This window comes from Solanum lycopersicum, chromosome 6, assembly GCF_036512215.1.
Source record: "Solanum lycopersicum chromosome 6, SLM_r2.1".
Lineage (NCBI taxonomy): Eukaryota > Viridiplantae > Streptophyta > Magnoliopsida > Solanales > Solanaceae > Solanum > Solanum lycopersicum.
In genome coordinates this window covers 40093458-40109468 of record NC_090805.1, presented here as the reverse complement: position 1 = coordinate 40109468, position 16011 = coordinate 40093458, and the positions used below count along the sequence as shown (strand labels likewise).

The 16011-nt window shown below is 27.0% G+C and overlaps 1 protein-coding gene across 1 annotated transcript; it reads right to left on the bottom strand.

Annotated features, from left to right (window-relative positions):
- Nucleotides 1–12335: 12335 nt before the first annotated feature.
- ADH2 (alcohol dehydrogenase) lies at nt 12336–14720 on the bottom strand. The gene is made up of 9 exons (NM_001247170.2): nt 14397–14720; nt 14176–14312; nt 14038–14084; nt 13614–13939; nt 13445–13527; nt 13289–13364; nt 13145–13206; nt 12951–13046; nt 12336–12868 (listed from the first exon to the last, which is right to left on the bottom strand). Exons 1-9 carry the CDS (start codon nt 14431–14433, stop codon nt 12590–12592), a joined length of 1143 nt encoding a protein of 380 aa, NP_001234099.1. The 5' UTR covers nt 14434–14720; the 3' UTR covers nt 12336–12589.
- Between the last annotated feature and the right edge of the window lie 1291 nt (nt 14721–16011).

The following is a 16011-nucleotide window of genomic DNA, read 5'->3' as shown; positions in this document are numbered from 1 at the left end:
ATGTATTTGGACAGGGTTTTGATTCCCCTCGGCAACTATTTAATTTTTTTAATTCGAATTTTTTCATTTTCAATTAAAAAATGTGCTTTGTGCTTACCTTTTACTTTCCTTTAATTTAATATTTTCTATATAGATTTTTTAGTTTTTTTTTAAACTATAAAACGGAAAATTAATAATTAAAAAAAATAGTGTCATACTCCAAAAAAACATCTGACTATTAACTTCAAGATAATTATAAGTAACAAAATATAATGTTATACTCTAAAACATCAAATTACTGTAGATTTCTTTTGAAATATTTAATAAAATGTTCAAATCGTAAAATTTAATTTTAGGATTCAATTTTTCACTGCCTATTTCATTGCTATAACTTGTTGTTAAAGTGCAGAACTTTGCCCGAGTAAGTACTATTTACTTCTCAATTCCTTCTCAACTCTCCCTTTTCTCTCTTTTTTTTTAATTTATCTTTACATTATATAAAAGTTTATTCAAATATCTAATTTTTAATCTTTAATTTAAGGGTTGTTCTACGTATTAATAATTTATTATATTTATTAAGTTATTGTTTGTTTCACGGAAATTCAACTTTTAAGCAAGAGTGCCTCAATGGTGAAGCAAGTAAAACTTTCCCTTTAGGTTCAAAAATATTAATGATGAATCTAATAATTTTAATTTTACTTAAAATAATATTTGAGATTATAGAAAAAACGTTTAAATTTTTTACTAAAATATAGCATTTATCTACCTTTTATCAAATAATATTTTGAAACTTTGAAATAAATAATTCAAATCTTTATATTAATAAATAAAATATTTGAAAGTGTACCAAATAATGCATTATCTATGTTTCAAAACATAACAACTTGTGGAGTGCAATTGTAATGATATATTAATGTTTGTGGTTATATATATATATATATATATATATATATATATATATATATATAAGAATTGTTATATTAGACTAAAATTTAAAATCCACAAACATCAAATCTTAGCTTGTTTCTGAATATAACCACACACTATATGGATATAAAACATTTTGTGGAAAATAAATGAAAAATAAATAAATATGGAATTAAGAGGTTTTGAGTTCGAGCTTTTTAAGTAAAAAATCATTTTTGTTTGGAAATATTTCTTGGGTATGGAATCGTTTAGTTACATTTTTCTTGCTCTATGATAGAACTTGTTTAACTAAGGATGAGAAATTATAATAATTTTAGAAAATAAAATATAAAATTATTTTATTTTGTAATTGATTAGAAGTAAAACGACGAGAGTACTTTTATTTTTTGTTTACGTTCTCTCTTGTTTTTTGTACTTTTTTTGTTCTACTTTTTCGTAATGATGATGAAGATACAAAATTTTGGTGGGTATATCGTATATAAATAAAAGGTCTTTACGCTTTTAAAAATAATTTTCGTATTTAAAATTACACTATAAAAAATAAATTTTAAAAGTTTAACAATGTAGAATATATTTTTAAAAAGTTAATATTTGACTTTCCATATACCATTTTTAATTCATATATTGTAGTATTATTATTATGTTTTCTTTATTCATATCAATAGGAGACGAACGTTATGTATACAGAAACACATTCTAATTCTAACTTTGATAGATACCATTTGACAATTAACAATTTAGCTGATATGGATTGAAGATTCTATGATCAGATAAGATATCAATTGTTTTTTTCTTACTTATTTAATTTGCTGTGATTATTTATCTATATCACCTCACATTATTTAAATAGTAATTTCTTTATTTTAAAAAAACAATTTAGTTTGATTTGAAATCGAATTTAAGAATAAAAAGAAGATTTTTTAATTTTGTGGTCTAAATTAAAGTTATGTCAACTGTATCAAAATGTCCTTTAATATTGTGATTTTAAACATGTCATGTGAAAAATTAAAGTTAAAGTGTTGCCAAAAAAAGAAAGAGTTCATTCTTTTTTAAACAGACTAAAAAAGAAATATGATAATTCTTTTTAAACGGATAGAGTAATAACTCGTGTATATAATCTCATACTCCCTCCATTTTTAATTATTTGTTCATTTTTAAATGACAGTCGCACACCTATTAAGAAAATAATGATTGATATAGTAAATTTATCATTCTACGTCGATAATTTATGAAGTAAATATATATTTAAAAAAACTAAAGAGTTTGAAGAAGTTTTACACGTTTTAAAGTAATTAATTGAAGGTATAATAGGTTTAAAAAATTGTTCTTTTTAAATCTGTCAAAACTGACAAGTATTTAGGGACAACTAAAAAAAAGAAGGGCAACTTTCACATATAGCAAACAAAAAATTCATATTTGTATGCTATAGCAAACTTTGCATAATTGCGCTCCATAGTAAACATAAAACTGTATAATTTGTTATACATATACAATTGTATAATTCGCTAGCCTATTTCGCTGCAATTGTATAATTTGTTTTGCATACAGTTGAATCGAATTAAAATGTATGTATATTGCATAATTATAAGTGTATAGAAAGAATATATATGTTTTTCTCGCTTTATACAAAAACAGAAACACAATATATATACTTTTGTTGTATAAAGCTAGAGAAAATTGTATTTACTGCAATTGTATAATTCGCAGTTGTAAAATTCGCTGGCCTTTTTCTCTGCAATATTTGAAGTAAAATGTTTGTAAATTGCATATTTAAGTGTATAACACGAAGATATACATTTTTGCATGTGTATATACAATTTTCTCTCGCTTTATACAAAACAGAAACAGAATTATACACTTCTGTGTATAATGCGAGAGAGGCGAGCGAGAATGGAGAGTGGCGAACGAGATTTTTGGGAGAGAGACGCTGGCAAATTTTAGCTAATGTTTGCTATGAGGCACAATTAAATCAAACCCTAACTATTCCATTTAATTTAGGTTATTAGTTTACTATTATATATAATTTTCCCAAAAAAGAATAAATAAATAATTAGAGATAAATGACGTATTTACTAAATGGGACAATGACAACTATAACTTACAAATTATTGATTTGATCAAATTTAATAATTTTAACAAAATATCAATTTTTCCTCTGGTAATAATTTAATTTACAAGTGTAGTGAACTGGTTAGTGGTGTAAACGTATATAAAAATTGAAGTGTGGATATAGTAGGCTGCCATATATATAGCTGTAAAATAATGTGGCATGTGAAACAAGCCAACCTGGAGAAGAACAAAACAGATGGATATTAGTTTCCTGACCGTAGGCCATAACTCTCTCTTCTTTATTATTTTGGCACAAAATTAATCATGATTTATACAATTCTCTAATTAGCGCTGGCGTATGCAAAAACTTCATAAAGGGTGATCAAATTTTAAATAATGAAATCTACAGTGATTTAATCGTGTTTTTCCTGCATACTTTTGTAAACGATCATCATTGAGTTACTGCTCACCTTATATTAACATCGTTTATATCATAATATAAAATAAAATTTAACTGATATATGATATAATTTTTCAAATAAAAAGTGTCCGACTTAACCCCTACTCATATGTCAACAAATATCTCTTCGTTTTCTTTATCTTGATACAATTAGCAACCAAAATATCCTGCAGCAAATTTGACGATTTGTTGTATTCTAATTTGAAACAATTAAGTTAAACATCTCATTGATTTATTTGAATCATATAATAACTACTACTAATATATATTATTATATATCCAAAAAATAAATAAAAAATTACATGAAACAATAAATAATGTGGGGTGGCAAATTAGTCTTTTTCTTGGAGGGTAAAGCTGTCTCTAGAATACACTAGGAGAAAGCTTCGTCCTAAAATTTGCCAACTGAACTACAATTTGGATCCTCCTACTTAACAATTTGCCAACTGAACTACAATTTGGATCTTCCTACTTAACAATTTGCCAACTGAACTCCTAAAATCATCAAAACACAATACTTTAAACTCCTTTAACAATTAATCAAACCATTCTCCTCCGCTTCATTCTCTCCTTCATCCAATTTCTTCTTAGCACACTTTTTTTTCTCACTCTAACCACTTAAACCTAAAAGTTTTTAGATTTTAGTTTTTTCATCTAAAAGTTTTGAGATATTATTTGGTTTATTTTGGCTTAAAAAAAGAGATTTTAAGTATGGACTAACACGAAGGATAACGATGGATATTGAAAAATTAAACTCTATTGATAAGCTAGAGAAAGCTTAAAAAATAATAAATGGGTCTTGTGAATTTGATTCAAAATTGTGACTCAGATGAGTTTGATTTGTGGTGATGAACTTTGTATTTGAATTTTCAAGTCAAATTGGAATTTTTTTTATCTATTTGACATGAATTTAGTATTCGATTCGAAATAAATATGAAGAACATGTTTATTGTGAATTATTATTTTTTTTTAAAAAAATTGCTTATCTAAAATTTCCATAAATTACAAAATGGCCTAATTGATTTTTTTTTTAATTTTTAATATGTAATTTCGTACATGTCACTAAATATGACATGAAATTCTAGGTGTAAGCAATTTTACTTCACACACTCATTTGACGAAAAAAAGTTTAAAATATTACGTTCTATAAATTTAGAAGTTTAATTGGTAAATTAATAAGTAGAATGGTCTAACTTACAAACAGAGAGTATAGAGGTCTTTTAGATCATTCCGTCTAATATAAAACAAAGTGAGAAGTGACAATTAATATGAGAATAATTATTGGGAAAAGGAATAGATTCCCCCATAAATTTGTCCGAAAAAATTATATACACACTTAAATTATCATGGTGACTTATTACATACCTTAACTATTTAAAAGTGAATTTATTACCACTCTGAGACGTGTAACACTAATCTCACATTATGTGGTATATACACTCGCTATCACATAAGCGTTACGTCAACGTCATGTCATAAATTATTATTATTTTATTTGTTTTCTTTATTAATTAACTTTTCTTTTATAAATTATATTCTACCCTAATTAATCACAAATTAATTATTTTAATTCTTTAATAATTATATCTTCTTCATCACTAACTCCCACCCATTGCCATCCAACACCAAATATCACCACCACCATTATCAATATCGATTTTTTCTTCTTCACCACCTTCAATTATCTATTTTAATTTTTGCCACCCGCCACCATCACCACCAATCCATAAAGTTGCTATCACCAAATCCAAAAATTGATTAACAAATCAAATTTTCTTTAACAAAATAAAAAAAAATCAAAAAAGATAAACAATCAATCAAAATTTTTCTAGATAAAATACAATTATTCAATAACAAATCTATGGGAATAACTTGATTGTGAATCAATAAAAAATTATGCTTTTAAATTATGATAATAAAAAAATGGCTAAATACATAAATAGATCCCTAAACTTGTTAGGTTTTTTCCCTCGGGTACCTCAACTATGTCATTTTTCTATTGAATCATTGAACCACCCGTAATTTGTTTCTTTAAAATACTGTTTGTTGATTTTGATCGGCTTTTTTATTGTAAATGCCTTTAATTGTGTTCGAATTGTAGTAATTTTAATTGAAGGAATGAAGACAAATCGTGTTAGTCTCATTTGTTTCCTAATGTGTTCAAATGACTTAAGTAAAACACAATTATTCTCGAACATTTTCACAATCAATTGGACTAATGAGTTGTGGAACAACATACCCCTCATAAATCTAGTTCCACATCAGACAATGGTATTTGTTTAAAGGGAACAAATTATGGGGATTTAATGATTCAACAGGAAAATGACGTAGTTAAAGTACCTGAGGGAAAAACCCAACAAGTTTAGGGATCTGCTTATGTATTTGGCCTAAAAAAATTGTGATAAAAATAAAGAATGAGAAAGAAGAAGACAATGGGTGGGGTGTGAAGAGGTGTGAGGGTGGAGGTAGAAAAGAGGATTCTAATTTTTTTTTTCAAATTGACCTGTCTATTTTATTTTATTTTTACAACGTCTATTCTAGGGGGCTAAAAAAATCACTTCTGAATGGTATATGTATGTAATAGATTATTGTAATAATTTAAACGTGTAACTGATTTTTCAATACAAGTTAAAGAAGAAATTTATGTCTTTTTCAAATAATTATTCTTAAACTAATGCAAGTGACGACAGCTAAAGGCACATTGATATGATAACATGCATGCATGAATGTGATGTAGCCTGATGATAACATGCATGCATGATTGATGACATGTCGTACTAAATTTTCATACATATATACAATAACTACATATCATGTGCTTGCGCTAGTGCAGACTCAACGTATGTTAATTTTTATTTTTTCAATTTATGTGACACAAATGAAATTTGAAAAAGTGAATTAAATTTTTTATGTGTTTTCTAAAAGATTTTTTTAAATTGTTAATTTATGTACCTTTTATGTTATTTTCGATTATTATATGTTACTCCATTTTTATTTTATTTTTTGTGATACAAGTGATTATAATAAAGTAAAATAAATTTCTTATATGATTCTCACATATTTTTAATTGTTATTTTAAAGGAAAGTAAAAGAAATTTCTTATATAATTCTCACATATTTTTAATTGTCATTTTACTGTGATTCTCAAACAAGAAATGCAACTTCTTTTTGTTTCGATAAAAATAAGGGAGTCAACCAAATTTCATTATGTTTTTCAACTATGTTTTTCTAAAAATATCTTAAATTGTTACATTGCGTTTTTAAGCTTTTTTCAAATGTAATTTTCAAATATGTAACAATTAGTAATTAAAACGAAGAATAAAAGTTTTCAAATCATTATATTTATATATTAAAATGTTCAAATCTTTTTGAAACTCCACATATATGCACAAGTTAATAGAAGGAAGCCAAATTATTTTTAAAAAAATAATATATGAAAGCTCATTTCAATAATAACACATATATATATTTCATTTTTAATATATGACTCCCTCCTTTAAAATTTATATGAACTTATTTTTTATTCATTTCAAAAAGAAAATAACTTATGAATTTTAATTTTTTTATATAGCATATTTAAGATCACAAAATTAAAAAACATCTCAATACACAAAATTTATATATACATATAAATTTATGTTAGTTCCGCCTAATATTATATTTGATATAAAATTATTAAGAGCTAAGTGTATTCATTATATATTTACTTTAATATAATAAATAGATATCACAATAACTCATAAAAAAATTTGAAGAAATAACAAAAATGAGGTAATACTAATAATAATTAAAGATGTTTCTAGAACTAACTAAGTTTCTTGTTATCATTCTTGGTAAATTTTTGCTTGCATAAAGTTATATTTTTATCTTTGATCATCTTTCACTTCACATATGCAAAAATGTTTCTAGAATTATTTATTCTTGATATTTTTTTGTTAGAATGAAATTACATTTTAATTCTTGATCATCTTCAATACAAATATATCATCCTATTCATTTTTATTTGTAAAGTTACTTTTTAACATATTTTTCTTTAATTTTAATCTAATATATATTATTAATTTAATCACACAAATTTATTTTCAAGTATATTAATTAGAGTGAAAATAAAGATTGAAATAATTAATTCATGATATGTTTATATAAAAAATAAGCTTTTTTTTATAAGCATAATGAATATCACAATAACTCACAAAAGAAAAGAAAAAGAAAGTGAAGTAATAAAAAATAAGTTAACGGTAATAACAATAATGTAAGATGTTTCTACAACCATTTAATATTTTTGTTATTATTCTTGAAAGATTTTTGTTAGAGTGAAATTAAATTTTTGCCCTTAATCATTATTCACTTCATATAGAAAAATAATTCTAGAATTATTTATTATTTTTCTTCATAAATTTTTATTAGCGTGAAATTACATTTTTGTCCTCGATCGTCCTCCACTTCACTCTTTTATAAAATAGAAATTTATCAAATTAAATTGAAAAATAAGCTAATAAAAACAGATCAAGTTAAGGGCAAAGGGGAGGATTTGACATAAAATCAAGAAATTCACGAAAAATATTTAATTTATTTTTAATCACTTTAAACGATATAAAACTAAGTTATCAATCATAATAGTTTATCATACAACATAATTATTTTGATTATTAAACATGTACTGAACCGTTCGACTTTATTTTATGTTTCAAGCACCTAATATTAATGGTGTAAAGCTATTATTTATCTCACAAATTAATGGCCCCAAAATATTAAACTTTTGCGTCAATCACTTTGTGAGACTAAAGTTGGCACGAAATTTATGTTTTCTATATTAAATTATCTATTTTATTTTTCTTTACAAGTGTTTTTTTTAATAAAAAACTAATTAAATTCTTTTTTGACTATTTTATGCTTATTAATGTCTTAAGATATAATTTTTTAATTAAATATTTATTCTATAGGTGTGTAATTTTCAAGAAGGGAAAATGCACAAGTACCCCCTCAATTTATGCTCGAAATCTCAAAGACACACTTATATTATACTAAGGTCCTATTACCTCCATTAACTTGTTTTATAAGTAATTTTCTACCCCTTTTCGTTCAACGTGGTAGTAGCTTGAAAAAAAGTCAACCAACGTTGAACCCACAAAATAGTGTCACGTAAGCCGAAAAGGAGTAGAAAATTATTAATAAAATAAGTCCAGGAAGGTAATAAGACCTTAGATTAGTATAAGCGTGTCTCTGAAATTTCGAGCACAGATTGAGAAGGTACTTGTGCATTATCCCTTTTATTTTTTATTTTGAAAAAGTATAACACTATTAAAGATGAAATATGAAACAAATAATCAGTTTTATTTTGAATTTCCAAAATGATAACTTTTTCATCCATTTTGACTTATCCGGAATCCATTTAGTACACTCCTTCGGGAGCAATAAATAGAATGTTAATTTTTTTACATCATCCTTTGAATATAACAAATTTAATATTTTAAAAAATACACTAAAAAATAACTTTAGTTAATAATATGGGTAAATAGGTGTCAAATAATCAGTTATCTCTTAATTTTTTAAACTGGCTCAATAAATAAAAATAGAATAGGACAATTATTTTGAGATTAGTGAAAATGGACAGAGAGAGTAATTAAAAATAATTACTTTTAGAAATCATGATAAATTATTTTAGATGACGGAAGTAATAAGAGCTCATTGCAATCTACTTCCCCAGTTTTATATTACTTTATCGTTGTCCTCATACATTCCTTATTTTTTAAGAAAAATAAAAATGAAAAGTGTATTTTACTAAATTATCTTATTGACGATGTTTTGGATGCAAAAATTTGACTACTACTACCTTATGTTGTCATTTAATACTAAGTACAATAAAATATTTTAAATTGAGAAAAAGGTTAAAAATGTCCTCAATATATCGAAAATAGATTAAAAATGTCTTTTTTCCACCTATTAGATTAAAAATGCCCTTAAAGTTATTTTGAGGTTAGAAATGCCCTTCTTTAACAGAATTATAGTATGACATAAATAAAATTTTAAATTAAACACGTGTAGTTAAAGTATTGAGCCACATGAATTTTTGACCCAACTCAATGGAATTGACCTACCCTTTTTAATATAATCCAACTGATTTTTTTGTTTCTGTTTTTCGAATCTACTTAATTTATTAAACGAATTTCACTACAGTTGCTTTATTTGAGTGCAAAGACTAAAATCTATTGGGAACATTATTATTGTGGTTTGGATTTAATCCTGGATCATATAAAATTCTTGTTGGGTATTCACTATGATTGATCAAGAAAACTAGACCTTCGTAGAACGATCAGACGGACCGTGATCACGAATATCCTCGATGGTTTCACTGCGGGAATTGTCACCATGCGCAGAGGAAGTTTACTGGTGGCACATTGGGATGCAATGAAGTTTTTGGTGAAAGTTAGCACTTGTTCCTCAATAATAAGAAATAGGAAGATGGAAGTCCAATGCAGTCATCGATTAAATTCTTTGAGTTGGATAAAAGATTTACGTGGACCAATAATTTTATGCCATGTGTTCAATTTAAAAATTCATTTATGCCATGTAAAAATTCGGTTAAAGAAGGGCATTTGTAACCTTAAAAATAACCTTAAGGACATTTTTGATCTATTTTCAATACGTTGAGGATATTTTTAATCCTTTTCCCTTCTAAATTTGCTAAAATTAATAAGTAAAATAAAATATCTATTTTTGATACACAAGTCAAATATAAAGAAACGTAGTGAGTACTTTTGTCTTCCTATTTTAGGTGCCTTGCGTTTGATCAAACATAAATTTTAAGAAAAACGATTTAAAATAAAAATTAAACTTGTAATATCAAATCAAGTTATAGATATTTGTAGTTCTGTGTGATTATAATCATTATATTATAAGTTAAAACCAAAATTTGTAAAGCAAATTATTCTTTAATATAAAAGTATAATTCTGTCTATGATCACTTTTACTTATCCGTTAATTCAAAAATTAACTTTTATCGGTTACTTATATATATATATATATATATATATATATATATATATATATATTCATGTTTTATTCTTAGTATTAGTTACTTACTTTCATTGTCATTTTTCAACACCTAATAGTAAACACCAATTAATATGGATATTACAATAAAATACTCATATCAATCATTATTATTTGAGGGATATATAAATACTCATATCAATCATTATTATTTGAGGGATATATAAAGCTCAAAGTTAGAGTCGTCAATATGGGCTAGACCTGTTGCTCCGACCTGGCCTAACCCGGGATTTAATAGGGCTGAGCTATGATATTTGGAGCCCATTTGATAAAAGAGCTTTTTAGCCCGACCTGAATAAGCCTGCTAATTTGAGGGGCTCAAGAAGTATCAGTAGGGCCGGCCCCTGGGCCAATAAAAATTAATTAAAAATAGGGCAATTTTCACATATAGCAAATAAAAATTCATATTTATATTCTATAGCAAAGTTTGCATAATTGCGCTCCATAACAAACATATAAACTGTATAATTCGTTGTACATATACAGTTGAAGCAAATTGTATAAAACGAAGTGTATAAAACAAGAAAGAGAAAGACACTGGGGCAGAGAACTGTATAAAAACAAAGTATATAAAACGAATTGTATTATTATAAGTATATAGAACGATTATATACAATTTGAATTTGTATAAAATGAGAAAGAGAGAAAACAGAAGAGACTTGACAAGGAATATACAATTGAATCGAATTGTATAAAACGAGAAAGAGAGAAATTAGATACAATTTGAAAATTGTATAAAACGAGAAAGAGAGAAAGACAAAAGAAACTGGCAGAGGAGTATTTTTATTGTATAATTATAAGTGTATAGGACGAAAATATATGTACTTGCATGTGTATATACAATTTTCTCACGCTTTATACAAACAGAAACACAATTTATACATTACGCTTCTGTTTGTATAAGTGAGAAAGGCGAGGGTGGCAAGCTAGATTTGGGAGAGTGGCGAGCGAGATCTGAAAGAAGGGAACAAAAATATATGTATTTATGCAATTTTCTCTGCTTTATACAATTAGAAACAATTTTTATACACTTGTGTTTGTATAAAAAGTGAGGAAGCGAGCGAGAGATTGGAGGAGAGTGGCGAGAGAGATATTTGGGGAGACGCGCCTGACAATTTTTTGCAAGCCTTTGCTATGGAGCACAATTAAATCAAACCCTAGCTACTCCATTTATTTTAGGTTATTAGTTTGCTATTATATACAATTTTCCCTTAAAAATATAATATAATATTAAAATTTAAACTTAAAGAGAGTCCAAACTCAAAACAATTAAATTAATATTTCTATTTAGATATTTATATTTTTACTTGAAAGAAAACTTAATAAGTATTATAAAAATAATTTTAATTGTGGATCTGATTAAAAAGTAGTAACATTAACATCATGTATTATTGTTTTGTCGATTTTTATGATAATATTTTTAAATTATAATTTATAATTTAATTTAATAATTCTAAAAATTATATAATTTTAAAAAAGTGGGTTGGTCCGGCAAACATGTAGCTCACGTTTTTGTGGGTTGGGCCGGTCGTTTTTTGGCCCACATAAAAAATGTGCTAGCCTGGCCTGACCCATAAAATGTCGAAGGCTGTATGGGTTAGTCCGAATGGAGTGGGCTAGCCCATATTGACATCTCTACGCAAAGTTGACAAATAAAACTGAACGGAAGAAATAGTTATCAAATATAGAGTGACAACTTTGGAGACCTATTCTTCGAGAAACTCGTGTATATATTGATTTGAGGAGCACCGACGACCTCGACCTCTACAACGTCCATGAGTGACAGAAAAGAAACTTTGAGTATATTATGTTGTAGGAACAATGACGGTAAGGGCTTCATCATTTTCAATTGAAATTCTGTTTGGATTATATTATGATAAAGTTTAGATTTATCAAATCACTGAAATTCTGTAAATATACTTGAGATAAAACAGAGAGAATTTGCATTTTTTACAAGAATCGAAAGAGATATGGCAAAGCACAACATCTAAGCAAAAGACAAAAGAAGAGACATGGATGGAATGTTACAACTCAACCAAACACGAAAGGGAAAATAAGACAGTGACAATTTATTGGTCTTTTTTCTCAAACAGTAGAAGCTCCTTTTCTAGGACAGAAAGTTTAGTCCGCCATGGTGATGATGCAACGAAGGCCTTCTCCCTTCAGCATTAAATCGAAAGCCTTATTGATTTCAGCAAATGGAAGTGTATGAGTGATGAATTTCTCCAATTCAAGTTCTTTGTTCATGTATTTCTCAACAACACAAGGAATATCCGAACGAGGTTTGTAGTTTCCAAAGAAGGTTCCTTTGAGAGTCCGTTCATTCAAAAAGTTCAGAGGATGTGTCTTGAACACAGCTTCTTTATGGGGTACACCAACAAGAACCGCCACTCCCCAGCCCTAAAAGTTAATCACAACAATGTTCGTTAAGATGAACGCAAACATACAGCTAAGGAAATTAATTTGATTACAGAAAACATACATCATGGACACATTCAAATGCTGAAATCATAGCATCAATGTGACCAGTACATTCCACACTCCTATCGACTCCGCCATCAGTCATCTCAGCAATTACCTGATCAAATAATCAGAATTCAAGAAAAGACATCAACTATTAACTCAGACCTGTCTTTTTTCTTCTTCGATTAAGTAAATTAAATATGATTTGAGTACCTCTTGAACTGGTTTACTATAGTCCTTTGGGTTCACAAACTCTGTCACACCAAATTTCTTAGCTGTAGAATACAAGTAAAATGGATGAATTAGTTGTTTTACTAAGGAATTTTAAGATAATGTATAAGGAAAAATTTATATTACCTTGCTCAAATCTACTAGCATTTAAATCAACACCAATTATCCTCGAGGCACCAGCAATTCTGGCTCCTTCTGCAGCCTGACCAAATGAGATCAGATCATTCGTAAGACTAACACATATACGGGAAACAATAAAACAACACAACGGAGCATACTCACCGCGAGGCCTACAGCTCCTAGTCCAAATATAGCCACACTTGAGCCTTTTGTTGGTTTAGCAACATTCAAACTTGCTCCAAGGCCTGGAAAAGTATTCATATCAATCAACAATTGAGCAGCTCCTTAAAAAGAAACTAGTAACATAATCTATCGTTGTCTTCGTCTATACCTGTCGAAATTCCACAACTAAGGACACATACTTTGTCAAGAGGAGCAAGAGGGTTAATTTTTGCAACACATCCAACATGAACCACGGTGTACTCACTAAAAGTAGAGGTCCCAACAAAATGGTAAATGGGGTTTCCATTGATGGAAAATCTTGATTTTCCATCATTAAGCATCACTCCCCTGTCAGTGTTAATCCTTAAGAGGCTACACATATTGCTTTCTTCAGATTTACAGTGAGCACAATCTTTACATTCCCCTGTAAAGACAGGAAGAACATGGTCTCCTGGTGCAAGGTCTGTTACTCCCTCTCCAACACTCTCCACAATCCTAAATATCAAGAAGACAACAAAATTCAGTACCCTTTTAGCTTTAGAAACAGTAAATGATGAATTCAAATCAATCAATTGAAACAAGATAACACATACCCTGCTGCTTCATGTCCAAGAATTCGAGGAAAGACTGGATTTTGACCCTGAAATCAGTTCAAAGGAAATAATCCCCTTATAAAATTTGCTGACAACACTAACATACTCAACGTAGTCCCGTAATTTAGTTTTGTTTACCTTAGCTTCCCAGAAGTATACATCAGTATGACAGAGTGAAGTATAGAGGATCTTAAGACGAACTTCCATTTTCTGTGGAGGAGCAACATCTACTTCCTCCATCACTAATGGCTTACCAGCTTCCCATGCCACAGCAGCTATAAATAATATATAATTACCACAAAAATTATCAAACTTAAAAAAAAAAACGAGGAAATTACAGAATCATGGAATTATTATACCTTTGCAACGAATGACTTGGCCTACAGTAGTCGACATCTTCTTGATTTTTTTTTAGTGATCACTAAATATGAAAACTTTTTATAGAACACAAATTTTGGTTGTTTACTCAGTTGAGGCAGTGGATATTTATAATTGGGAAAGGTGAAAAAACAATAGGCCACAGTAAAACCATTTACATGTTTTGGTCACTGGATTTTTCAAAACAGGTTTTTTAGCTGTTTGTTTTGTGTTGCTCGTTTGAGTTTTTGTCAAGCTAATATTCCAATGGAAACACAAATACTGTATCTCATTTTGTTTTATGTCCACTTGTAATTTTTTTATACTACTTGTTTTTTGTTTGTTCACTTAATATAACCAGTTGCAGAAAAAAGATTATTTTTTTCAAAAATACAACAAAAATTATACCTAAAATAACGTTGATTTCTGTCATTATCGTCTTCTAAATATTTAATTGTCATTATCAGTTAATTATGATATTTATCAAATTAATAATTAATAAGCTAATTTACAACCTCCGTCTATTTTTAATTGTCATTTTTTTTCATATTTAGAGTCAAATTATAAAAAAATTGACTAATATTTATAATGTATTTTTTCATATATGCAAAAAAAAACTACAATTCATGATACTTTTCATATAATTTTTAAATATCTGAAAATTTTATTTAAAATATTAAATTAATATAATCTCATTTAACTTTTAAAATGAATCAAATTGACTTGCGTAAAATATAACATGATAAATGAAAGTGCACGGAGGGGTTATAATTTAGGTTATAAATGATCTCATTAAGTATATTTTTTTGTTATGTTGATTCTAGTTGAGCAGTTGTATTGCGTTGTTTGATGGTTTTTTCAATCTTTTCATGAAACCTTTGGGTGGTTTTCTTATAATTGGTCCTTTGAGTATCTTAACAACGTTATAATTAAAAAAAAGGTAAAATATCAAAAATATTATCCTTAGTTCATCTTTTGATCTAAAAAATTCTTTTATTCATCTTTTTCGCTCACTTATATTCTTGAAATTAACAATTTTCTCTTTATTTTTTATTTTTTAAAAATTTATTATGTGTAGTATAAAGAACCCACCTTAATTAGATTATTTATCATTATTTAACCAAATCAAAACATTATACTTCTTCAAGACCCCGATTTCTTCATATAAAAAAAATATTGTAAATTTTTATTATTTATTTATTTTTGGATCCAACTCCCTCTCCATTTTCTTAAGTTTTTACTTGAATTGAAAACTCATAACAAAAGAAAAAATTAACGGCTAATATTTAATTAATTAAATCAAGATTCTAAACATTATATAGATGATTAATATTTTATAAAAAAAATTATTATGTCATACTCATAACAATATATTATTTTATTTACAAATACTATTCATCTGGTATTTTCTTCTTTCATTTTTTTAATGAGTTAATCTTTTAAGTAAAATTGTTTGTGAAACTTTTTCTTTAAAAAGTAGTTATCAATATTAGGAAAAAAATAATTAAGTTAACATTTTTTTTCTTTTTACTTATTTTAGAAAAGAAGATAGATATTGTGGCACTAATAATATTTATTATTATATATTAATTATCTAAAAAAATTTCTTTTTAAAAA